The 24,411-nt window shown below is 57.1% G+C and overlaps 2 protein-coding genes across 9 annotated transcripts in view; one reads left to right on the top strand and one right to left on the bottom strand.

Moving 5' to 3' along the window:
* Positions 1-1,050, top strand: part of DTNBP1 (dystrobrevin binding protein 1) — a 96,802-nt gene extending 95,752 nt beyond the window's left edge. The window contains exon 10 of the mRNA XM_043450152.1: positions 660-1,050. Coding sequence (XP_043306087.1) covers positions 660-877 — 218 coding nt within the window. The 3' untranslated portion in view covers positions 878-1,050. The remainder of the gene's footprint in view (positions 1-659) is intronic.
* Positions 1,051-1,517: 467 nt separating this feature from the next.
* Positions 1,518-24,411, bottom strand: part of JARID2 (jumonji and AT-rich interaction domain containing 2) — a 230,987-nt gene continuing 208,093 nt past the window's right edge. For all 8 annotated transcript variants that reach the window (XM_043450144.1, XM_043450143.1, XM_043450142.1 and 5 more), the window contains 12 exons: positions 19,931-20,969; positions 16,520-17,022; positions 14,127-14,219; positions 11,581-11,699; positions 11,423-11,493; positions 10,735-10,849; positions 9,815-9,920; positions 8,921-9,103; positions 8,384-8,514; positions 7,959-8,142; positions 5,923-6,030; positions 1,518-3,463 (listed from right to left, as the gene is read on the bottom strand). In XM_043450144.1, coding sequence (XP_043306079.1) covers positions 3,311-3,463; positions 5,923-6,030; positions 7,959-8,142; positions 8,384-8,514; positions 8,921-9,103; positions 9,815-9,920; positions 10,735-10,849; positions 11,423-11,493; positions 11,581-11,699; positions 14,127-14,219; positions 16,520-17,022; positions 19,931-20,969 — 2,805 coding nt within the window. In that variant the 3' untranslated portion in view covers positions 1,518-3,310. The remainder of the gene's footprint in view (positions 3,464-5,922; positions 6,031-7,958; positions 8,143-8,383; positions 8,515-8,920; positions 9,104-9,814; positions 9,921-10,734; positions 10,850-11,422; positions 11,494-11,580; positions 11,700-14,126; positions 14,220-16,519; positions 17,023-19,930; positions 20,970-24,411) is intronic.

Here is a 24,411-nt window from a genome sequence, read left to right as displayed (position 1 = left end):
GCTTTGAGGCTGTCATCACGGAGAACATGTCTTTCTTCCATGCTCCTGAAGATGGAAAGGCCAGCCCGTTTCACAGCCTCCTACCTGCTGGTCCCACACCACGGGCTCCACGTCCTGTCAGGCCTGGGGGCTTCCCCTTGACCTGGGTTTCCAACAGAGCAGCTCCTTCCTCCCCTCCTGGCATATGCATGAGCCCTCAAGGCCTGCGCTCTGCTCCCCTCCCCAGCATCAGGAAAGGACTCCCATCATCCGGGTGAGGTTTTGGTTCCTGTAAGAGGCTCCACAAGCGTTTTTCCCTTAAGGTCCAGTTCCTTGAAATTAGTTTGGAGGCTATAGAGAGGTAAACCTAGCTTGTCGAGGTTATGAGGAATGCGAGTCCCACCTGCAGAGCTTGCCATTGGGTCTTGAGCATGGTGTGTCAGCGGAGGCTGTGGGAAGGGGGTGGGGTCTTTGCATCTGTCCCAGGTGGCAGAAGGGTCAGCTGGAGCCCCAGGCTGCCTCCGGGGCCGCTGAGCTCGGCACCGTCTACAGGTGGTCCCTGCACGTCAGGGGGGCAGAGAACTCACGCCCCCTTGATTCTCTGCACGTTCAAACGCTCGTCACCAGCACTGCTGAGATCAGGCCTTCCACGACAGGCTGTCCTCTGCTCTTTCCTTCAGGGCCTGAGGCAAGTCCCAGTCAGGATGCAGTCACTCTCCAGGTGCCCACACCCTCCCAGCCCCCAGCCACACCACCTTCCTCATCCTCACCTGGTACCGACCCGGCCTCCCGGGACCCCAGCGAAGGCGGGGAGTCGCCCGTGGTCCAGTCTGATGAGGAGGGCGTGGAGGTGGACACCGCCCTTGCCACCTTGCACACGGACGACAGTGACTCCTAACCCGGCGCCCGCGTGCTGCCCACCTCTGAAGGACGACGCAGCCCTGCGCTGAGGCCCGCGGTGAAGGCAGGTGGGCTGCGGGGGGCTCCTGGTTTTTTACACAATCGACAATGATGTGTGAGGCAAGTGGCTGCAAGAACAGCTAACAATAAAGTCTGAGAACTTTAAACGTAGCCAGTTTGTACAGAAAGGCGCTAAATACACACGTCCTGCATGTGGGCCAGGGAGCTTGGTGTCCACATCAAGCTTGGTGTCAGCTTGGCGCTGATGAGCAAAGCCCCTTACAGGTAGGAAATCGTGCCTCCTCTCAGCTCTAACAAAGTTCGGGTTTTCATCTGATCGTTACAAAATGGTAAAGTCCAACAACAGCCCCTAGCTTATTTAATAGCCGAGCACAGCCCTGGGCATGGAGGGGGAGAAAGAAAACATGGGCCCAGTCCACACACTGTTTCACTCCTGACCAGGCCCTGATCCCAGAGGGATGTGTGTGTGTCTCCCCACCGCCCCCCCCCCCACCACTGTCAGAAAATGAGATTAAAACTTGGTGTTTACTCCACTCCCTGGCCAAGGGGATGGACCCTTAGCCCCTCGATCAGAGAAGAGCTGATTTCATTCACTCATCTTCCACAAGACAAACAGGTGTCCAAAAAACTTTGTTTTATTATTAAACCTTGTAGTACAAACCTGAAAAGTAAACAAAAAACTGGCAATAAACAACATGAAAAGTATTCCCTCCCAAGGGAGGGGTGCAGAGCAGCGCTAATAAATTAAAACGTCAGACCGTAAGCCGTAGGCAGAAGTTCACTGTCCAAAAGAGGGCCAGTACACAGCAAGGCCATAGAAACCGGACAAGCACACTGGAAAACACGACTCTGCTCATGTCACTGTTAAATACGCCACACAGTTCAGTCTTCGGCAACGACACCCGACAGAGTACCACAGGACGCTGCTGACAGCCCCACCGGCCAGCTCAGTGCAAGACGGGCAGCTGCGGGATGGGTGGGTCCAATCACGAAACAAAGAACGGCTTGTGAAAACAGTTTCCCTTTTTTATTCCACACATACTGTACACACAACCGGAGAAGGGCAACAGCTACTCCATTATTATTTTTTTGTTGTTGTTCAGTGATGTAAGCAGCACTTATAAATGTTACAAGAAAAACCCTGTAAGCATCCAGTCCACCCGATGAAGAAACGGAAGTGTAAGGCTTTTCTTCATCTGTCCTCGCGCCCTCCCCTCCCCCACCCAGAAAAAGGCTCAAGTATTTGAAACAATTTACAGGCGTATGTACAAAAGGGACGGTTTTTTTTTCTTTTTTTTTCTTTCTTTTTGTTACAACATGAAGAGAAAAAATAGACCAGATGAGCGCAGATGCATTTTCACATTCAAAAAGAACCGCAGACCTCCAAGTGGCTCTAGATGTGATCACCAACGAAACGAATTTAAAAAGAAAAATTAATGCTGACCTGTGAAGGTGTAAAACAACAAACAGGTGAGATGAAGATGGAATGTTAGAAAGATTGCACATCCATGACAAAGAAGCACTTCCGGCTTCAATCACTTTTTTTTCCTTTTTTTTTTTTTCCTTAAGGATGCTATTGAAGGGTTTTTTGATAAAGTAGCCAACAGCACCAAAAAAGAACAGAATGGATTTCCTAATGAAATCAGGCACAGGTTTCCCTCACGTGACCCCTCCAAGGCAGGCAGTCTTTTTCTTCTCTTCCTCTTTCTCCTTAAACAGATGCATAGTGAAGTGCTGGTAAAGAGAACCCAGTGGCTCCGACCTCCTCATTTTGCCTATGGTTAGGAAACAACGTCCGCCTTCAGCTGCCATAACCGCCCAAAGAAACAAAATGGGGACTCTCCGGTTTTTAACACTTACAAACTCATCCTGCACATGACAGAAGAAAAGACGGCCCAAGTAAAGCCATTTCTTTCAAGTTTTTTTTGTGTGTGTATGTGTCTTCTATCCCTTTTTCTCTCTAGAAAAAAGTCTGCTCACATGACTGATGGTTTTAAAATTTGTTCTCCAAACTTCACCCTCTTCAAAAATGGGTTAAAAAGCCTTTTTTCCCCCAACAATTACAAAAAAAAAAAAAAAAAAAAAAAAAAAAAAAACAAACACAAACAAAAAAATCAAACAAAAAGGCTTTTGTCAGCCACAAGGGGCGATACAAATTAATACAGCCCCTCAAGGGTTTTAAAACAGTGAATATACGGCAGTTTCAAAAATCTGACTGCAGTATCTAGGTATTCTAAGTACAAAAAAAAGTTCAACAGTTTAATGCTAAAACAAAATTAGTTCTCTAAAACCAGAAGAAAATCTTCTTTAGAGCTAGTGCAAAGACAGCTTGTATCCTACAGCAAGTACTCCAAACTAGAATATAATAATTACAAAATAACGTCTATCCTCGCCCACGGCGCTGGCGTCTTCAGGAGGATGCGAGCCTCGAGGGCGGCACGTCCACCGTGGCTCTCTTGCGGGGCCCTCTTTTTGGTGTGGGTTTACTGAGACAGTTCTCAATGCTGCCGTTTTTACCAGATACCTTGCCACAGATCTGATTGACCAGGCTGATAATCTGTTCCTGTTTCGGGTTGAAAAGGAAGACAGAGAATTAGCAAACGTAACAGTGCCATCCCCAGGCTGTCACCTTCACCAAACAGAGCAGCAGCGTCGGCGCCCAGGGGTGGGGAGGGCCAGGGTGGCCTGGGGACTGGTTGGGCCCACACTTCCTGAGATGGAGGCCCCCAACCAGGCGCCTAAGTTAAACTTTCCTTCTCTGGGGAAACCTGCCTTTTCTCCTGTGGAATCCAGAGAGGCTCACAGAGCCTCCCACCCCTTCCTTCCCCCTTCAGGGAGCCCAGGAGCGCCCCCCAGTGGCGGTGAAGTGGAATTTCTGCAGCCCCATAACCACACAGCGTGGACAGGCTGCTGAAGGCCGCATTCCTGTCGAGGGCCCTCACCACCTAAACACAGCAGAGGGCTTCGGGCGGCCGCCCCTGTGCACCTCCTGGGGCTCAGAGGCCTCCGGGACTGGCGGCCACGCGGGGTGGGGGGCGGCTGGGAAGTGAGAAAAGGTTGTGCACCCGGGAGGGGGCGTGTCTGGGCTACACTGAAACCTGCTTGACAGACTCGTGCACATAAACACTTGCCCATAAATGCTTGTTATTCCCTCCTCAACGAAGGGGAAAGAGCACAACAGGACAAGAGAACCATCTATCTGCCGGGCATCAAAAACCCATCTGTAACTAACACAACTCAACTCACAACACCCAGGGTTACAAGGAGCCACAGGGAAGACTAGCCAAATGGCATGTGTCCTGACAGACACTGCAGAGCACTCGCTGGAGCCAAGGATGGACGGACAGAGCAGGAAGCCACGGGCACAGGAGGCCTCTCCTTCATCAAGCTTGAGGGTCCTGGCCCAGGCTGGGCGCTGCACACCACTTAAATCACTTACAATACACACGCTAGTCAAGAATGGACACTTATAATACACATGCTAATAAAGAACGAACAGACGAGCTTCTTTCAAGACCAGCCACCTTGACAGCAGGGCTGTGTGGTCAGAGGTCACACCTTTGACCAAAAGGCTGGACAGCGGGGACCTGACTGCTGGGGCTCAGAATAAGGGCTCTGGTCTCACAAGCCATTTTTGGAATCCAACCCAGAGCTGGAAATTCCCCAATTGAAACAATAATAATATAGTTCAGCTCAATAGGGAACTGATTTGTGATTTTCATTTACTAAAATAAATTTAGGCCACTGGCAAAGTGGTAGGCTTATAAAAACCCTTCTCTTCCCTACTCATGAGAACCAATGATTAAGCTTCAGACCGACAGACCCTACATATGTGATTCTTTTCCAGGATTCTGGTCACATCAAAACACCAAGCTCCAAAATGGGCCGGAGGTGGAAACTAACCCACGTCTTGTCAAGCTTCAGAATCATCTCAGAAGCCCCAGTGCCGCCGGCTGTACCCTGGAGCTTCCAGAGATGCTCTGACTCAGACATGAGGGTTTATTTTTAACCGTGTTCTGACATTTGCTGTTCAAGTGAAGAAGCAGGGAGGGCAAAGTGGTTACTGCCTTCACTGAACATGCTCTTTAAAGACAAAGAAGATGCAGAGAGATCTATCTCCAGCTTTCCAACCTTGTAATTTAGCCAAAGGCTTATCAAATATGACCCCAGCCTGAGCCCCCGAGGGTGCCCCCAGAGCACCTGGCCTGGGCACCTGGCCTGGCTCAGCCTGGAGCGCTGACGTGTGACGGCAGGACAAGGCCACCTTCTATGGGACGTGCCTCCCTGGGGCGGGGGGCAGCGGGGCTGGGAGAGCTAGCAGGTTCTGCCCTCAAGGCGGGGCTCACAGCTGGACAGGAGGGTGGGCCAGCAGGGGCAATGGGGGTCCTGGCAGCAGTCTTCCAAGGTGACCCCCAAGAAGGGCTCCGGGTCAGGGCACAGTAAATGCTGCAGGGCCGTGTGTCCCTGGAGCTACACACTTGTACAGTATCTGCAAGCACGATCGCAGGGCAGCCTGTAAGCACGTGGAACACGTGAGCCGACAGGGCTATGTGCCAGCTGCCCTGGGGGCAGAGCTCCGGGTGCTCTCCTGCGGCTGAAGGCAGCACCTGGCCCTTACCCACTGGAGGGTAGAGACCAGCCACACGGATGGCACTTTGCACCTGCCTCTGGGGACGTCTAGGGTTTTTAGAAAGGAAGCTTTAGGAGCAGAAAGAGAAAGACTCCAGCTCTGCCAAGACCCCCAGGTGAAGACAAGGGCCTGGGCGCTCCAGGACCACCCCCTCGGGCTTTGCCTACAGCTCAGTGAGCGGCCGTGGGCTGGGGGCCCTGCAGGTGGGTGCGCCAGGACGTGAGGGGCGTGGACGAGGATGCCAGTCCCCCAGCCTCAGCTGCCGGCCGCTCCAAGCCAGCGGAGCCCCGGCTGACCCTGGTCGCCCCGTCTCAGCTATCAGGCCAGAGGTGCCGGAAGCAGGCTGCGTGTGGGGCCTCGCGGGCGGGCGCTCACCCCACGGGCACACTGACCTCGTCGTAGCGGTACATGAGCTTCAGGCCGCGGCAGGACTTCTGCTTCTCCACGTGGCGCAGGGCACACTCGAGGCAGAAGACCACGTTCTCGTTCTCCTGCACGACCTGCAGGACGAGAGGCAGCGCAGCTGAGGCGTGCGGGGGAGGCGGGGGCACCCGAGGAGGGCGGTGGGCTCTCAGGAGCAGAGCAGGGGAGCCCAGCGCCCGGGCCAGAGGCATCTGTGGCCCAGAAACACAGGACACTGATGTGAAAGCAAGTGAACGTCATGGCATCACTGAGCAGGAGCTGCGCCCCGGCAGCCTCGGGCCCCCTGGCTTCTCCACACTTTCCTGCCTGAGTCGGAGCGTGGCAGCTGGGGCTGCGGGGTCTGAGGGCTCCTGAGACTATTCGTTCAAAACCTCCCATGGGATAAAAGATGCCAGGATGGTCACACCCTGCACATTCGTGACAGTGTCTCCTGCTCTGGCCCAGCTGGTTGCTCCTCCCGGGGAGCCAGCCTCTGTCCACACTCCAGCAGGCACGGCTCCCGATCCGAGAGACCCAGCTGCATCTGGCTTGAGCTGCCCCGAGGACGCGCCAACGTCCAGGGCTGTGTGCGCGGCATCCGTGCCCCCACCGACCTGGCCCGGTCTCCCCCTGTGTGAACAACGGGGAGACGCGGCCTTAACACACCAGAGGCAAGAGCATCACAGGCTTTTTCACAGGGACTCTGGGAAAGACCTGTTTCCTGTCTTTGATGTTTCTAAGCAAAGACAAGAAACCAAGCTGCAGGTATATGGAAATGACGCTTATTGGCAGAAACAGCACTCAAAGCTGAGGATGGAAGCACACAAAAACACACAACAGTGAACAGAAATGCACAAATCCCTTAGCAAATAACCTAAGTGATGAAAAGCATGTATAAATAAAACCTAAATTTTTACCCATGAATTCAGGATATGTGCTTTTTAAATAACAGGCTAAGAAATCCTGGTGACTACTCTGAAGATCAGCTTTCTGAGGGACAATGCCAACCTCAGAACCCACGGGAAGGGACAAGGGCCACACAGGGTCACAGAAGTCACCCAGGCTCATGGGAAACCTACAATGATGGTTTCCCACGAGCATAACCCCATTCCAATGCAAGATGAACAAACCCAGAACTATGCAGCTTTCATGAGTGATGTTCACAAAACATTTTTAAGATCTGGGGAAATTCTTATGACTTGTTTTAAAGACAGCATGGTTGTTAATTATATGTTTTAAAAAGCCTCCGGGAAAACAAAGCTAATAGAAGATATACATAAAATGGGACACGTGGTTATCACGGACTGAATTATTATCCCCTCCCCAAATGCAGGTGTCCTAACCCTCAGTAACTCAGGAGGTCCTGCATTTGGAGGAGGAGCGTCAGAGAGATAATGGGTTCTGGTCCCATATGACTTCCATCCTTTCAAAGACAAGAAGAGATTAAGACAGAAGCACGCACAGGAAAGGCCCTGTGAGGACCATGGGGAAGTGGATGTCTATATGCCAAGGAGACACCTCAGGGAGAAGCAACCTCGGGGACACCTTGATCCAGCACTCCCAGCCTCTACAGCCCTGAGAAAGACGTTTCTGTTGTTCACGGCAGCAGGCAGCGGTGCTGATTCAGCAGCCCTAGCTAACACCAGCTACAGACCTGTGTCGGGGGCGGGGGGGCCGCTGCCTGAGGGAGGCGGGAGGTGTGGCTACGCTGTCCGCTGGGCCGGGCTGGGTGTAGGAGCGTGGAGCGTGTACCTCAGCCCCAGGCTGGGTTGGACAAGCCCCTCATGGAGGCTGCAGAGCAGCCAAGAGAGAAGGCAGACGCTGGACTGCGCTGGCTTCCAACCACGACCAGAGACTAAAAGCTGGGAATGGGAAGTGCCGCTTTAACCAGACAGACTTCAGTCCTTGGGGCGATCAGAGCAATCACGGGGCTGAACAGAAGCTTCAACAGACCAGGAAAGAGCCTGGGGTCCCGCCGTCAGCCCCAGAGGGAGGCCGGGCAGGGCCGGGGCGGGGCGGGGCTCACCATGGACAGGTAGCACAGGTGCTGGCACACCTGGCACCTCCGCTCCGAGGTCTCCAGCTGCAGCCACTTCCGGGGCTTCTTCTTGCCATCGGGCGCGGCGCTGCTGCCGTCGTGGCTGCCGTAGCGGGCGGACGAGTGGAGGCCGGCCTCAAACAGCTGCCGCCGCTGCCGCAGCTCCGTATCCCTACCAGGACACCCGGGGTCAGCGGGCCCGAGGGGCTGGGGTCCCCAGGAGGGCGCGCAAGTCCAAAGGCCAGACCTGCCCCAAGGCCTCTCGGACGCCCGCACTCTGCCTGCAGCGACGAGCGCAGAAGAGCCACCGGCCAAGCCCCAGAATGGGGGGCCAGCGATCCCCACGGGAACAGGCCGCACCCCCACCCCACCCGGCTGAGCCTGACGGGCCAGCCAAAGCCGTCTCGTGTTACCTGAGCTCGTCCAGGAGGGCTGAGATCGTACTGAGCGTGGGGCCGTTCTCCTTTTTCGCTTCCGCTTGTGCGATCTGGTAGAGTAACTTCTCCATCGAGAATGGCTTAGCTATATGGCGACGCTTCATCTCCTGAAAGAGGCAGTAAGAGGCAGTGACATCCCTTCAGGGCAGGTTTTCATTTCTAGACAGCTATCAAGGGTTTCCTTTAGTGGGGAGGGGGTGCTATCAGAATTTTCAAATTCTGAATTCCATCTGGATGGAAAGCAACGCAAAAACCACACAATAATCTTGTCTCCCCAGAGGAAGACCGCAGACCCCAGGCACTCCGCCGGCCAAAGGCAGGGTTCGCCTTTCACGCCTCTGCAGTGACGGCCCAGGACGGAGTCAGAGAACTCAGAACTTACAGGCCTCGAACCACTCTCCCTCCCTAGAAAAACTTCTCAGCCGCCTTAGGGGTCTGAAATCAAAGCAGTATCTACAAACAAGACTCCTACCAGGGAACACAAGGACACATGCGGAGCGGCCACCTGCCTACCTTGGCCGTCTCGAAGCCCATGCTCGTCCACTGGGTGGTGGCGAAGTGCACGGTCTCGGAGACGCTGTAGCCGCAGCAGACTTTGGACACGAAGGACCCCGGGAAGCAGACGACGAACTGGCCGCTCTGCTGCAGCGTCCTGTGCACCTTGATCCCCTCCCGGCACAGCACCTCCGGGGAGATCTGCAGAGACACGGGGTGAGCCGCCCACCCGCCCGCTTTCCGTGAGGACCGCCTGCAGCCGCGGCCCAGCACACCAACCCCCCGGACAGGCATCGGGGCCTAAGCCTGCTCCCCACACGGAGTATGTCCTGTATTACAGATTCTCTGTTTCTCTTTTAGAAAACATGAGACGTCATTCCTAAGTGGAGGAAGAGGAAGTTCTAAACTGACACAGACCCAGAAGCGACGCCTCAGATAAGGGCGCAGTCGCAGTGATCGCGGGGCAAGCAGAGCCCTGGGTCCCCAGCGCACGGCCAGGGTGGGCGGGCATCAGTGCACCCAGCACAGGGGCTGCGGGCTCAGGAGTGAGAGGAGACCCCGACAGGGGCCGCAGAGGCCAGCGAAGACCTGTCAACACAACTCTAAGAGATCCCCCAGGACTCAAGAGGCTGTGAGCACTGGGCCAGCTGCCTCTGCGCTCAGCTGTCCGGGCGCCCAGCCCGACCCCAGTTGCCATTTACAAAACCACCAGGCGCTGAAACAGAGTCAAAGGGCCCCACGCGCAGCGGCCCCACGTCCTGGGCAATAAGAGGGGGCACTTCAGCTGGGTTTCCATAGGAGAGGACGTTTTGTTTATGATGGCTCCCTGGATGTGTTGTTCACAGTCCTCTGGCTCTGCGGGGCAGGTCAGCTCAGGGGGTGAGGAAATAAAACCACCGCATGGGCCCCTACCATGACGTTGCTCTCGAGCATCTGCAGGCCAGGGGTGCCATTGGCTTGCAGCAGAGTGTGCACCACGTCCTCCAGCTTGTTCTCCTCCTCAGCAGGAATGCAATACCTGGGCGGTTTGGAATAAAGGCAGAGGCTGTGACGAGGTGCCTCCCCAGGGAGCCCGTCCTCCGTGCTCCCCCAGAGAAAGGGGCCCACAGCAGCCTGGAAGCCGGCCTCGGTTGCAGGAGGGGAGGTGGGCATGCGCCCAGTGGTCCCGGGTCTCTCTGGGCAGCTCTGCCGCTTGCGCCCCATTAAGTCAATAATCTGAGTGAGTATGGGACGGATGCGATGCCGGTAGCCCGTCAGACGACAAGACATCTGATCATTTGCAGTAATTTCCCATCTGCTACCATCAACAAAGGAGCTGAAAGGCCAGCTCGGAGCGGGACTGGGGAGCCTGACAGTGAAGGATCACGCCGGGGAACCAGACCAACTCCTACATCCCCAACGGCAGAACGCCACCTCTGGGAGACCACTCTCCGTGCAGAGGGTGGGCTGGGAGACGCTGACAACGCCCACTTGCGTGAGGCCATGCAGAGCACGACTCACACAAGGCTGAGGAGGTGGCTGATGATACGGCCACCGCTCCTGATCAGCTTCCTGCTCTACTGTTCCTGGTTTCTGATGCTAGTATGGCCGTCAACAACCCCATGGGGAAAACGTCAGAGAGGAAAAGCCCCGTGTTAGCAGGCAACTGAAAAGGACAACGGCCAGGAATAGATGCTTGACCTTCCTTATCACTGGAGCAAATTAAAACATTCTCCACCAGCTTGACTTCCAATTGCACTCCTCAGACTCTGACAGGGAACACGGGACAAACTCGCACAAGCCCATCTGCCATAGGTGAGTGCGAGGCGTTGGCGCAGGGCCGGCATACTCACCAAATGCAGTCAGCACCCGTGTGTAAGTAGTCAATGTAAGGGAGGTGGTTTTGGTCTCGAGACCAGCATGAGGTAGAAAAGACCATGCCGATATTCAGCCAGGGAATTGTCACTCCTGGAACAAAGGGGACAGGGAGCCATGTGTCAGGGCGACAGCAACAGACATCGCATCGTCCTCACCAACAAGAAAAAGAAGAAATGGGATTCAAGACCAGACAAAACTCAACGAGAAGGTACTCGCTCTTTTCTGCTTCTTAAGATCACAGACAGAGTTACAAACAGTGAGAAAACACCGTAACTAGTGACTGAAGGCAGGAAGGAACACGCCCATGATGGAGGCCGGCGGGGCCTCCAGGCTGAGGACGCAGGTGCCGCCCCGACGCCTGCTGTCGGGACACAAGAAGCGGGGCCCGGCCCTCAGCGCACCAGCACCCAGGACGCCTGGTTTCCCTCCTACCGTGTAAGGCAGGAGCCCAGGGAGTCAGAAGGTCAGCTCTGAAAATTCCCAGGTGGAAAGCAGACCACACGGAGTGTCTCCCCAGCCTCCAGATCTGCTCTGGTTTACCTTTCCACGTTTTTACTGACTCCAACTACGATCCTGACTCCTCTCGCTTCTCGAATAATCCCCGTGTTCTCTACACACCCTGCGCACCATGGTCCCCGGCCCTGCAACCCACGGCGGGCTTACCAGGCACAGCACCGAGGTGACGCAGGATGGAGCCTGTGTTATTGGGGAGGACGGTGAGGTTCCATCCGTGTCTGCGGGGGAAGCACAGGGGCATCATGGATGGGCGCGGACAGACGCCGTCCGGCCCACAGGACCTGGGCGGGAGCGTCCGACGTTACCTTGAAAATGGTTCCGACTTTCCCACCGGGAAGCCGCTGCCGTGGGTGTTGGTGTCCACCTTGCCGCAGTGCACGGCCACGTGGCAGTCCTTCTCCTCCACGAGCCTCCAGTACTCTTGCTGCGGGGAGAGGGGGCCGTCAGCACCGCGCTGCCCGGGGCTGCGGGCAGTAACCACACGCCAGGGTCACGGGGCCAGGTCCACGACCGACAGACGGATAAACACAAGGTACAGTGTCTGCCGGCTACAACTCGGTCTCAGAGAGGGAAATTCTGTATGCTGCAACACATGAATCCTAAGGACATGACACTAAGTGGAGAAGCCAGTCTCAGAAGGACAAGTACTGATTCCATCCCCATGAGGCACTCGGAACAAAGTCAGACAGAAAGAACGGAGGGGCTGCGGGGGCTCAGTGATTCACAGGAGCCGACTTCCGGTCTGGAGAACGGACAAGTTCTGCAAACGGGTGGTGGGGTAACGACTCTGGTGCCACTGAGCTGCACCTAAAAATGGCTCAAGTGGCAAATGTCACACAGACGTCACCACAATGAAGGATCACTTCTGTGAGAGGGAGGGAGAAAGCGGCCCAGGAAGGAGGTGAAGACGCCCCCAATCTACTGCAGGTGGCTCACAGTGCCCCAGACGGGGGTCTGGGCAGACATGCCACCCTGCCCCCCAGGCAGTGACCCCAGCCACTGAAACGGACGGGGAAAGGCGGGCACGAGCTGAACAACTGCAGGGCGCACGCGGGTCGGGACGGGCTCTGCTAACAGGTAAGAGGGTTCCGTCCTCAGTCATCAGTGCAGAAGCTCAGCAACGCCCTCCCCTGCCTCGGCCAACCCCGCTGCCTGGAGCCTCTCCAGTGAGCATCCGGGGTCAGCCCCCACCCCGCTGCCTGTGCGGCTGCCACAGCGAGGGGCCAGCTTGCAGGCAGCCGGAGGCCCCAGCTCAGGACAACATTAAATGCTTAGGATCCCTAAGGGCCAGAGACGGGTCCAGGCCAGTCAGGTCAGCCATCTGCCGGGATTCACAGCGACTTGCATCAAGTGAAAAAGACAGCAGGGGAGGAAGGGGACTGTGCACTATGTGGGGGCCCCTTTCGTTGGTGACCACCGGCCAAGCAGAAGGCTCCAGCCCCCTTCGTAGGATCCAGAAGTTAGCCACACAAGATCAAATTTTAGCAAATCTTCCTTTTGTGCTTAAATATTATACAACTATTAATATTAAAGCAAAACCAAGACTCTCAGGGAGGGAGGTCCAAAAGCGAGGGGACATCCGTGTACCTATGGCGATACATGTTGATGTACGGCAGAAAACAACACTGTAAGGCAAGGATCCTTCAATTAAAAACAGAAAAACCCAGGATCCTCAGAATTAATTTCCCAGCAGGAGATGACGGACAGTAACAACCTTCCACCTTCGGGGACTCCAAGAAGGACCTATGTTGTAAAGCAAAGGCCTCTTTCTCCAGCTCAGATGTCCACCCCCAGGAGTCATGTTCCTTTCCCTCTGATGCTTCTCCTAAAACTAGCACGAGTCCTCCAGAAGCCACCGTGACGGCCACACGTGTCCCAGAGTCAGGACCCTGGCACTGTGGTGATGAAACGTGGCTCTGGTGGGGCCAAAGGCAGGGGCCGAGTGTCAGGCCACTGTGTGGTCTTCACAGACACAGCCCAGAGTACGAAACTGGGACCTAGACGGAATGACAACGATGCCAAAATCAGGTACTGAATTCATCAAATACTGAACCCAGGCCCAAACACCAGGCCGGGGCCTCGTGGACTCCCGACGGCCACCACCAGAGGTGGGCAGCACGTGGCATGGACAGACTGTCCTAGAGTTCCACTCCCAGGACACCTGGTCACATCAGGGCCGGAGCCCACTGCCGTCAGCGTGGTTATGCCGAGAAGAGGTGGCCTACGACCATGAAGGAAAAGAAGCGGTCTGAAACCCGCTGTCAGCCAAAAGCCAAGGCTGCCGCCCACGCCACCGCCTGCTCATCCAGCACGCCCTGAACCCGGTGAGGAGTTGGGGCTCGCCCCCGGACAGGCCCACCTACGTCAGCACCTGGGAGCCGCCTCCTCCCCGGAGCCCCCGCCACCGACTGGCCAGGGGGCAGCCCCGCACGCCTGCCCAGCCTCTCACACCTCAGCACAGAGTTGGCAGAAGCACAAAAATGGCAGCCTGCCAATCCCATTAAATGAAAAATAGGAGAGAGGAAAAAGCACAACTGTGGTTACAAGGGATTCCAAACATTCTCTTGTGTAACAGGCACCCGGAGGACGGGGTGAGAAGGGTTGAGAGGCGGATGCTGGGCGGGGGCCTGCCTGGGGCACGTCCCCGGCCGCAGGCGCGGCTCCAGGGCGGTCGGGGGGACCACTGCATCCCTTCTGACCTGGAACAGGTTTGGGTCAACCTGAGTTGAAACTTCTGGCCGCGCCTGGGACCCAAAGGATGGACTTGGGACCCTCTGCCCGCCTCTAGGAGGCCGAGGCCTGGGGCTCCACCCCAGCTCCGGGCAGAGAAAGGACGGCCCAGCTCACACACCTCGATTTCAGCTGGTGCGGGCTCCTTGCTGAAGCACATGTTCATGATATTTCTTGCTGTTCGGTAAAAAGTCGTTAAAGAAACAGACCTTCCCTGGAAAGAAAACAAAAGCAAGAGTCAAGCTGGAGAAACAGAGCAGTACCAGGACCCCAGAGCAGGGTCACCCCGTCAGGAGCCCCTGTGCGGCGTGTCCCTGTGACCAGGGGCCAGGCCATGGCCCTAGCTGACAAGAACAGAGGAGCTGGGACCGCAGTCCCTGAGAAGGACCCTCAGTGTGGACAGAGGTGGCACACCCCTGACCACCGCAGCCCCGGCCAGACCCAGCGCAATCCAGCAGGACAAGCTGCCCAGGCGCCCCAGTGAAGAGCCCCTTCTCTGGAGCAACGGGGACAGTGCGGAGACGGGAGGAGAAAGGCTGTGGTCAGGGGCCAAGCCAACAACATCAAGACAGACACTGGCTGGAACTCGGGACTGGAGACCCTGGGAGAGAAACCTGGGGCAACTCTGACGCCCACCCTGAGGGTCCTCCCGTGAGAACCGGGTAGACAAGCAAGCCGGGCCTTGGGGACCTGTAGGGCCAGAGGGATCCAGTCCTCCTCCCGTCAGGGGAGCCCCCTGCCCCCCAACACCCCCCTGGGGGGACCCACAGGTTCTTCAGATTACCTAACCCGCCCACCTCCGCCACCCTGCCCCTGGAACGTTCCTGACAACGCGCTCGCTGGGATGAATGGTGGCACGTCCCACAGGCAAGCCCTCCACTCCTCCCTGACCAGGCATGCTCACCCCTTGACCGCAGAGTACTTATTGAGCTCCTACTGTGTGCCAGGCCTAGCTCAAGGGGCTGTAGATGGAGCAGTGCTCACACACACAGCGTCTCTGCCCTCGGGTGCTTTCAGGCTGCCCGGGGGATGGCCTCGCACAAATGGAGCCGGGACGCGGCACCCAGTGTGACGAGCCAGAAGTGGGGGGCACGGCCCCTAACAAGGCGAGCTGCCTCTGGAGGGACAGTGGGCACAGTCAGCTCGCAGACCCTGCTCATCGATCGTCAGCTCTGTAACTGAGGCTTCTAACCAACAGAGAAGTCACCACATAATCCAAACTTCTCCTGACCTGCCTGCCGTTCCTCACACGATAAAATCAGAACCACCAGGAAGAGCCTGATTTTGTATCAACTAAAGCAGGGTGCCTGTAATTAAACATGATGACACCCAGCACCCAACAGTCAACCCCCAGATGCTGTGCCGGCTCAGACCCGGAGCCGTGAGTGCCCGGCCAGCCCTCAATGCACCCAGCTACCACGGCCACCACCTGCACCAACGTCTACGCAGACCGAACCTTCCCCGGGTCCAGTCACAGGGAAAGCTCCGGGCAAGCAGGCATCTCTCCCCAGAAAGGAGGTGGGAGTCCAGCCAAGGCGAGGACGGAGAGGCAGAGGGAGGCTGGGGGCAGGGGGTGGGGGGGGACCTCCGCGCGCAGACTCAGAGGGAAGAGGCCCAGCTCAGGGCAGAAGCACAGGCACCCACTGCGTTTCTGCACCGCGGCCAGGCGCACGTGGGTGGGCACGGCCACCAAGACCTCCACAGGGACCCTGCCCTCCTGGAACCTGCAGAAGCGATCAAGGTTGGGGATCCTGTGCCTCCTCCCGGCCTGGGGCCCAATCACCCTAGAAAGCCAGGGAGGGGGAGCCCAGCCTCTGTGGGCAGAGCCAGTCTGCCAAGAAGGGAGACAATGAGATGCCACCTCTCTCCCTGGAGGAGGGGGTCTTGCAATGGCTGGGTGGGCACACAGTGTGGACAGAAGCAGGGGCCCACCCCTGCCCTCTCCCCACGGAGACCCGTGATGACAGACAGGCACCAGCAGAGCCATGCGGAGTGGCGTGGGGTATGATTCGGAGCGGCAGAGGGCACTGTCCCTCTGGGTGAGAAGCCCCAGCCCCGGCCTCTGCAAAGAGGAGTTGTGCCTCCCGGGCTGCATCCCTGGCATGCGGGCACATGTGTACAAAAACACACAGTTAATGAACCCCGATTCCCAGGTAGCACAGTAGTAAAGAAGCTGCCTGCCAATGCAGGAGATGTAAGAGACCCAGGTTTGGTCCCTGGGTCAGGAGGATCCCCTGGAGGAGGGAAAGGCAACCCACTCCAGTATTCCTGCCCGGAGAATCCCATGGACAGAGGAGCCTGGCGGGCTACAGTCCATGGGGTTGCACAAAGTCAGGCAGGACTGAAGCAACTTAGCACCACGCCAAGGCCAGAGCTAGGTGCCCAGGGGCCTGGTCCAGACGCTTATTCCGCCCCAGACTGCAGATGACTCTCTACAAGGGACATGACCAGGCTGGCTGTCAGGGGTCTCGGGGGTCCCACAGCGTGCACACGAGGCCGCACGGCAGGCCCTACCTTGTATATACACTTGTGGAAGTCACTGAGGATGCCCTTCTCCTCCTCCTCCTCCTTCACCACCTCCTTTTCCTGAGCAAAGAGTCGCCGCCGGCCCGTCTTGAGCTGCGCGGGGCCCACCTCCTTCAGCTTGCTGCGGAAGCCGTTTCTGTGGGCCACGCCGTTGATGAGCCCGTTCTTGGGCTCGAAGCGGGGCAGCGGGTGGAAGCGGTGGTAGTCCTGCTCCGTGTGGCCCTCCAGGGGCCCCTTGCGCCGCTCCAGGCTCTCCTTCTCCATCAGCACCTCCTTCTCCAGGCGCCGGTGCTCCTCGGGGGACAGGGAGTCATAGGAGAGCAGGTACTGGCAGTAGGCCTCCTGGAGCTTGGCCAGCCGGTCCTGGGCGGTCCTGGGGATGCGCAGCATGTCTGCGAGTTTGTTCCACTTTTTGAGGTCCGTCACCTGCTGCATGCCGCCCATCTCGTTAATCAGCCGGAAAAAGCAGGCCAGGTCGAGCTCACAGCCTCCTGGGACAGCGAGGGGAGAAAACACAGAGACAGTGGGTGAAAGGGGCTGTGAACAAGACCGCCTTCCATCCCCTGGGAGTCCACAGGCACCCAGTGCCCACCACGTGCCAGGGAGGCACCAGGCCAGGGGTCAGAGCAGCAAACTGGGCCATCCAGTCTATAGAAACGAGGCTGAGACCATCTTAGCACTAGGGTGATGACAGATAGACCAGGACAGGCTGAGGGGCGACCGACACAGGAGGGTGGTCTGGGCAGGGAGCCCCGAGAGGGAGGCACTTAGGCAGAGGCCTGAATGGAAGGAGAGTCGGCCCCTAGGGAGGGAGAGCCCAGCATGGCTGGAGCAGGGGCAAGGTGCACGCCCCTCACGCCCCCGGAGGTGTGGGGACAGCTCAAGGATCAGGGCTTCCCTGCAGGGCTGGCAGGGCCTGGGCTGTGCCCTCGGGCCACCTCTGTAGCCCAGCAGTGCCTGGAACGGCTGTGGGATCAGAAATTGGACACATCCAGAGCGGGCCATCAGTTCTAATTCCCCTCCCAACCCTCCTCCCCCACCACATGCACACGCACACATACACACGCACGCACACATGCATGGTAACCTCCCTTCAGCCCCCGGGATGTCCAGGCAGTGGGCAAGGCCCCCCTGAGCGCAGACGGGAGTCTGTCCGCCCCTCAGCTCCTCCCACCGCTGCTCACACAGAGCCCTGCCCATCTCCGAAGGTGTGTGGGCTGGTTCTCACTGGTCTCTTGATCAAACTGCAGAAACCATGAGACATGAGACTGCACAAAATTCAGAGACGTGTGAGTGCCGCCCAGTGACTGTCCCGATGGGAACCGGAAAAGCAACCACCCTTTGACCGATAAAAAGGAAAAATCTTCCAGAATAATCGTCCACTGGCTGTTAGGAGATAAACACCCCACAGAATGCTAGGTGAGCAAAGTAAACGTTAAGACTGTTTCTATCTTTAGAGGGTGGGGACACATTTATATAAAATAAAGGAAAGGAAAAGCAATAGGACTCCTGAGAACAGCATCAGGAACAGGGGTCCAGCACAGCCAGAAACGGGTGAGCGGCACTCCGAGGCCATCTGCTGTGCCAGGCGGGACACTGGTTGGTTGCTTGGTTGAAGCCCCAGGGCAGCAGGGGCCATGTCAAGGAGGAGACCTGTCCCGACCTTGGCTGGCAGGGCGCCTAAGGCCCAAGATTCCAACATGTGCAGCAGGCCTTGCTCTCATTCGGGGCACCTCCCGGACCTGCCAAGGTGGATGGGGATGTGGGTCAGACCAGAGACTGACCAGAAAGGAGGTCACCGTTGTAAGCCAACAGCACAGAAAACCTGACCAGTACTCGCAAAGGCATCATGTCACTCCTCTCCTGGTTTCATCAACCCACTCTCAGGACCACAAGGATGCTTTGGGACAAAGTGCCACCTTCCCAGAGAAGGAGCAGACATTCTGTGGATTCTGGGAAACTTCCTTCAAAACTAAGTCCCTCACACTGTAAGGAGGATGAACTCAGAGCCAAGACCCAAGGTGGGTGACAGGCCAGCCAGCTCCCCTCCCACGTGGACAGGGCTTCACACCTGGGCCAACAGCAACGGTGTGAACACACCCCAGGGTCACATCCTCGTGGCTTCTGGTGCCATGGGATTGAGGTTCAGGAAACCTACTCTGAACGGAAAATCGGTGCCCTCTTGGCATCACCTGATGCCCTGACTATTCAGAAGACCAGCTGCCCCCACTGTAGTTCCGGGTCTCCCATGCAGCCCACACCGTACTCCCAAGATACCGACACCTCAGCCTGTTCCCAAGCCTGTATCACCTCCAATCACATCCGTGACAGAGGACCACAAACCAAGCATTCTTTCAATTTAAGTGATTCTCATCTGCTGAGAGTAATAGCTAAACCTCCATGGTGCAAGGAAACCTATCTTACAGCCCACCCTGACACCTAAATGACGGACATCGGCCCTTCTGCTCCTGGCCTTCAAAAAGGCTGCTCCAACCTGGAGGCAGGCCCCATGCTGCTCCCGTCCAGGGTCCTGAGCTGGAAGGGAAGCGTGTGAGCTCACCACTCCACGGAACCGGCTCACCCTGATGGAGGGGCTTAATCCTGGAGGTGCGAGAACGCACAGAGGAAGAGGGAGACGGGGATTCCAGGAGGGCCGTGCGTGCACTCTGCCCGGAGCCCGGCCCTCACCACGCCAGCTGGCCTGTTCACAAAAGCAGTGACTGAGGCAAGCGCAGCTTCAGCGCAGAGCTGTGCCTGCGCTCGGGTCCACAGTGTTCCGGGACCGACGGGGCTCCACCGGGACCCGGTTATCACTGGGAAAACAGAGGCAAGGAAGGAAGAGGGGAGAGGGAGAAAAGGCTGAAGCGCCCCCCCACCCATAGAGCCTCTACGCGTGACTGACTAAGTGTGGCCATGTTTAGAGACAGTCCTTAAAGCGGTAATTAAAGTAAAATGAGGTCATCGGGGTGGGCCCTGACCCCATGTGACCAGGGTCCTTTTAACAAGAGGAAGGGACACCAGGAATCTGTGTGCGGAGAACAGGTGGGGACACGGGAGGAGGAAGCTGTCCACAGGCAGAGAGGGGCCTCAGGAGAAACGAACCCTGCCAGCACCTCGTCTCAGACTTGCAGGCTCCAGACCGAGAGAGCCGACTCCCTGCAGGTCAAGCCCACAGCTGCAGTCCTTGGTTAAGGCAGCCCAGGCAGATGAAGGCGCGGGGTAGAGGTTCTGCCCCTCTCTTCTGACGCCAGGCGGCCAACAGGTGTGGCTGTGTGTGTGTGTGTGTTGGGGGGGGTGGGGCACAGGATCACCCTGATCTGCAGAAAGCGGGGCTCTGACTCCCCTGGGCTCAGACGCGTCCCAAGGAGCTGGCCTGGGGTCGGCTGCCACGGGCCTTACCTATGAGTGGGAGCTCGTCCATGGTGATGCCCTGAGATCTGAGGTGCTTCTTGATGCAGGCCAGCCGCTGCACGTTGGGGCCCCAGCGCCGGCCCAGCTTGTGGATGTGCTGGATCTGCGTGACGAAGCGCATCTCGTCGTTGAGCTTGCACTCCGGCCGCCAGTCCGGGGGCGGGATCACCCTGCACATGCCGTACTTCTCCACCTGAGGGCGCACCGACTCGATGTAGACGAGTGGGTCGTGGAACTCCTTGGCCGACGGCCGCAGCACGGGGATCTCGTCCATGGCCGCCCACCCGGCCCTGCTGGCCCCCTTCTCGGCCTTGGCCGCCCCCTCGTGCGGCCGGGGCAGGGGCTCCGATTGCGAGGTAGAACGATTTTCACAGGGGGCGCCGCCGTCGGGCTTGCCGTGTGCTTGTCTGCCCGGCGGGCCCTTGCCGGCCGTGGCCCGCTTGGGCCGGTTCCTCTCCAGGCTCCGCTCGGGCACCTCCTTCTTCCCGGGGCCCCCGAGCGGCGCCTTCTCGGCGGGGCCCGGGGCCGCCTTCCTGCCGGGGCCCTCGGCGGCACTACCCGCGGCCCCCTTCATCTTCTTGGGGGGCGACTGCGGTTTGTCGGCTGGGGGTGCTTCCTCCAGCCTCCGCTTGGAGTTCCGGAGCCCCTCCCGCAGCTGCCGCCCCCCCACCTCCTTAGTGCACGACTTTGGGTTCAACCTGCCACTGACCTTGAGGCCATTGACGGCGGGCCCGGTGGACTTGGACGCCCCCCCGAGGGATAGCACCTGTTTGCGGGTTTTTGCATTGCTACTTTCAGTTTTCCCTGAGATTGTGTGGTTGACAGCGGAACTGGGCTTGTGGTGATGGGGTTTGGTTTCCTTGACCAGTTCTCTCTTGGCTTTGGTGTATGTGACAGTCCCCTTCGTCACCGTTGCAGTGTACTTCACAGTTTTGGACGGTGAAGGTCTGACTTCGCGCATCTTTTTGGCACTGGTTGCACTTGTACCCAGAGATGACATTCGGGTGACTCCATTGACCTTAGAAACCTGGAGGCGGCAGGAGGAGCAGAGAGCAATCAGTGTCTGTGCACAAGGGACCCCGGCCCCAGGCCACACTCAACAGCTGCGCCTGCTGGTGAGAGGAGGGGGCACGGGGGTCCCAGCAAAGGCATGCAAACCACATAGTCTATTTCCCAGTGAGGGCCCTCCACATTATCTGCCAATCACGCAACACAAGTCAGTAACAGGTCAATAACAGCAACACCATCACAAGGCTGTGCTGCTAAGGGGACAGGTGCACACGCGTGCACGCACACAAACCCCTGTTCCAAGAAAAGACATGGTTACACACCCACACCCACACACATCCCTGTTTCAAGAAAAGATGGTTGTTCTTTTTCTCTGCTCCATATATTTCAGCATGATCTGCCCACAGGACTAAAATTCCACGCTAAATAAGAGTGAAATAAAAAATGCCATAGGAAGAAAAGAACAAGCACGCTCATGGGGCTCAGATGCCCACACCCAGAAGGGCAGCTGCCAGCAGTGGGCACCTGTGTGTCACCCTTGACTCGTCTGTCACCTGGTGCCTCACTGGACGCCCCTCACGTCTCTGAGGCCCCAGCCCCTTCTGCACAGGAGGCTGCCACCTCCTGCCTCTGTAAACGTCGACTCTGGAAACTGGGTAGATGGTCAGTCGCTCTTCACCACTGTCTTACAGCCTGGACACCACGCTAATTTTGTGACTCACACAAGCCTCCCTCATTTATAAAGGGGAGCCAGGGAGTGACAAGGGGAGACACCCAAAAAGCACTAATTTCCGAAGAATGAGGACAGGCCCACAAGAGGAGCCGCCGCTGGGCTAGACTGGAGGGCGGGGAATGACACCTCGTCACCCAGCTCTGCAGGAAGTGGGGTGCTGGCCCACTGCTGCCCCCCGGCACTGTAGCTCAGGTTACCCCAGGTGCACAGACACGCAGCGGTCCTCAGTTCAACCAGAATTCAACTGCCACGCTCCCATCTCCCACCAGAGGGAGCCATTGAGTCGAGTGGCTCTGCCCAGGCTCTGAGCGCAGCAAAGGAGCCCGAGAGGAAACACTGCTGCCTGGGGACGTGCATGGACCTCAAAATTCAACTTAAAAAGCACATGAGCCTAAATGAACAGAATCCGCTGGTGAGCCTAAATGAACAGAATCCGCTGGATGGGCAGCAGAGTTACGGGCGGAAGGGCAGGCCTGCTGGCATGGCGGGCCCCTAGCAATCAGTGAGCAGAGGGACCAGGCTGACGCATTCCCGTCAGGCCCCGAGGTCTCCACAGCAACGGCGCCCTCCTAAGGCCCCCCAGCTAAGTCACACATCCCAGGGGACAAAGAGCAACCCAGACTCCCCGCAGGACCTGACAAAGACCTTAGATGTTCTTCCAGCCAAGGTGAGCCTCTCACATCTCTCTTTGGGGCTTGTTTATCGTTTTCCAGAATATTAAAGAATACTCCTCATTCTCTGGTCTGAAAAGCTCAACTTTCTCACTCCATCTTACTTGGTTAAGATTTTTTGCAACCGCCATACACGTGACTGTGAGCACCTTTCCTAGAGGCGCCACAGCTCAGCAATCCCTCCGCCCTGCCCTCGCGAGCGGGTTCTCTCCTTCCCGTGACGGCCCGCCTCAGCGCCCAGACGAGAACACGGAGCGACGCGCTGGGCGCAGCCCACCAACCACAGCGGCTGCATCCTGGCTTCCCACCCACACCCCACCAGATGCAAACCCCTCCTCACCACACCTGGAAACCATTTCCAAACCCCATCCAGGTGTAAGAACCGTTGTTTCTTCATCCTAAATTCGTTCCCGTCTCGCTGCACACCACGTAAGCACTACTCTGAAGAGATGCTCCTTCCTCAAACATCTACTACACGTCCAAGTCATCAGCCTGGAGCAGTTCCAGGGCTGTTACACACGCCTGTGCCACCTGGAACACCTGGCACCTTTGGGAGAATAGGAGCCAGAAGGCTGACGAGGCCCCGCACCCTGAGTTCTCGTGCTCCGAGCCCCGGGGAGGACTCTCAGGAAGGCAGGCACCCACCCAGCACACGCGAGCCCCGGGGCCGTCCACAGCAGAGTGAGCTCTCGGGGCCCAGGGGCCGGCAGGCAGCGGCACCCCATGCAGGGGTCCCCCACCCCGTCACCTGCATTTCATACACTCCTGATCTTTTCTTTCAGGCCAACAGAAAAAATTAACCATATCTGAGATGACAGATCCGAGTATTCTCCGGGCCTCCGTGTTTTATGCAGTTGAAAAGATGAAAGGTCAGATTCTAATCACTTGCGCCAGGCTGTTACAAAGGAATCTACAATTGGCTTCTAGTTACCCTTTTTTCCCTCCCCCCGAGAGTACTTAACTAATGGGCTTTGATGGTATCAAAATCACCCTTTCATGTCCCACAATGTCGCTGGGAGGAGCTGGCATCACTGGCTCCAAATGAACAATAGGGCCCAGGCAGGTTAACTATCACAGCCTAAGTCTCGGTGAAGGTCACGCTCAGAGCCCAGCTAGAACTGGGAGTCCTGGGTCATCCCACCCGGGGCATCTGACAGGGGAGGGAGGGCAGGAGACGCCCGTCCTACAAGACCTGGACCCACAAACCAGCCAGGCCCCTGCAGTCACGCAGATGACGGCGTCTGCCCTGCCTAGGTCTCTCACCTGCTTCCAGGTGGACAGCCTGCTGTGGAGCAGGGGCTGAGGCCACCCCAAGGCAGGGGGTGCCTTCTGCTCCCTCAATTCTCACCTCCAACTGCAGATCCCCCTCTTGTTCAGTGGTAAAGGGAAACCCTGAACTTAGGGGTAGGCGCTGGGGTTGAGGATGAGTCTGGACCAACCGAGATGGGGGGTAACTCAACCTAGCCTCATGAGTCTGAAATGAGAAGAGAGATATTCAATCCACCCTGAGATTTCTCGCTCCCTAGATTGGGTCCCTTCCACTCCGGACCCCCCTTCAGAATTTGTTCTCTTTCATAGCAATAGATCTAGACGAACTTCTGCAAAAGGACGCAAGTCTGGACAACAGCTGTTGGAAAAGGAAAATGAGGACTCAAGACACCAAACGGACAGTGTGTGCCTGCAACTTTACTCCTGAAAAACTGGAATTCCAGTTGGAAAGGCCAATTCCATGCTCAAGTGTTCTCATGAGGAAAACTGGAGGTTTGTGTTTGCAGGAACTTCCAGTGGCAATTATGCAAGCCCACCTTGCTTAATCTTCAGGTAAATGTCAAAGCAATGAAGTGGCGATTCTCAGGGACAGTGGAAACTACACGAAGCCTGCCTCATCACACCCAACTGACAACTGAGTAATTGTTTGACGCTCATAGTGAAGACTAAAATACTCGTGGGTGCACACAGTCCTCTGTATGTGCATGACAGCCACACGTTTGGAGAAAAACAGTTCCTGACACTGTCAAGAGAGAAAGACCACGGAAAGGAACAATTCAGCAGGAGGA

Source organism: Cervus canadensis, chromosome 28, assembly GCF_019320065.1.
Source record: "Cervus canadensis isolate Bull #8, Minnesota chromosome 28, ASM1932006v1, whole genome shotgun sequence".
In the NCBI taxonomy this organism is placed as follows: Eukaryota; Metazoa; Chordata; class Mammalia; order Artiodactyla; family Cervidae; genus Cervus; species Cervus canadensis.
This window is presented reverse-complemented; position numbering and strand designations above follow the sequence as displayed.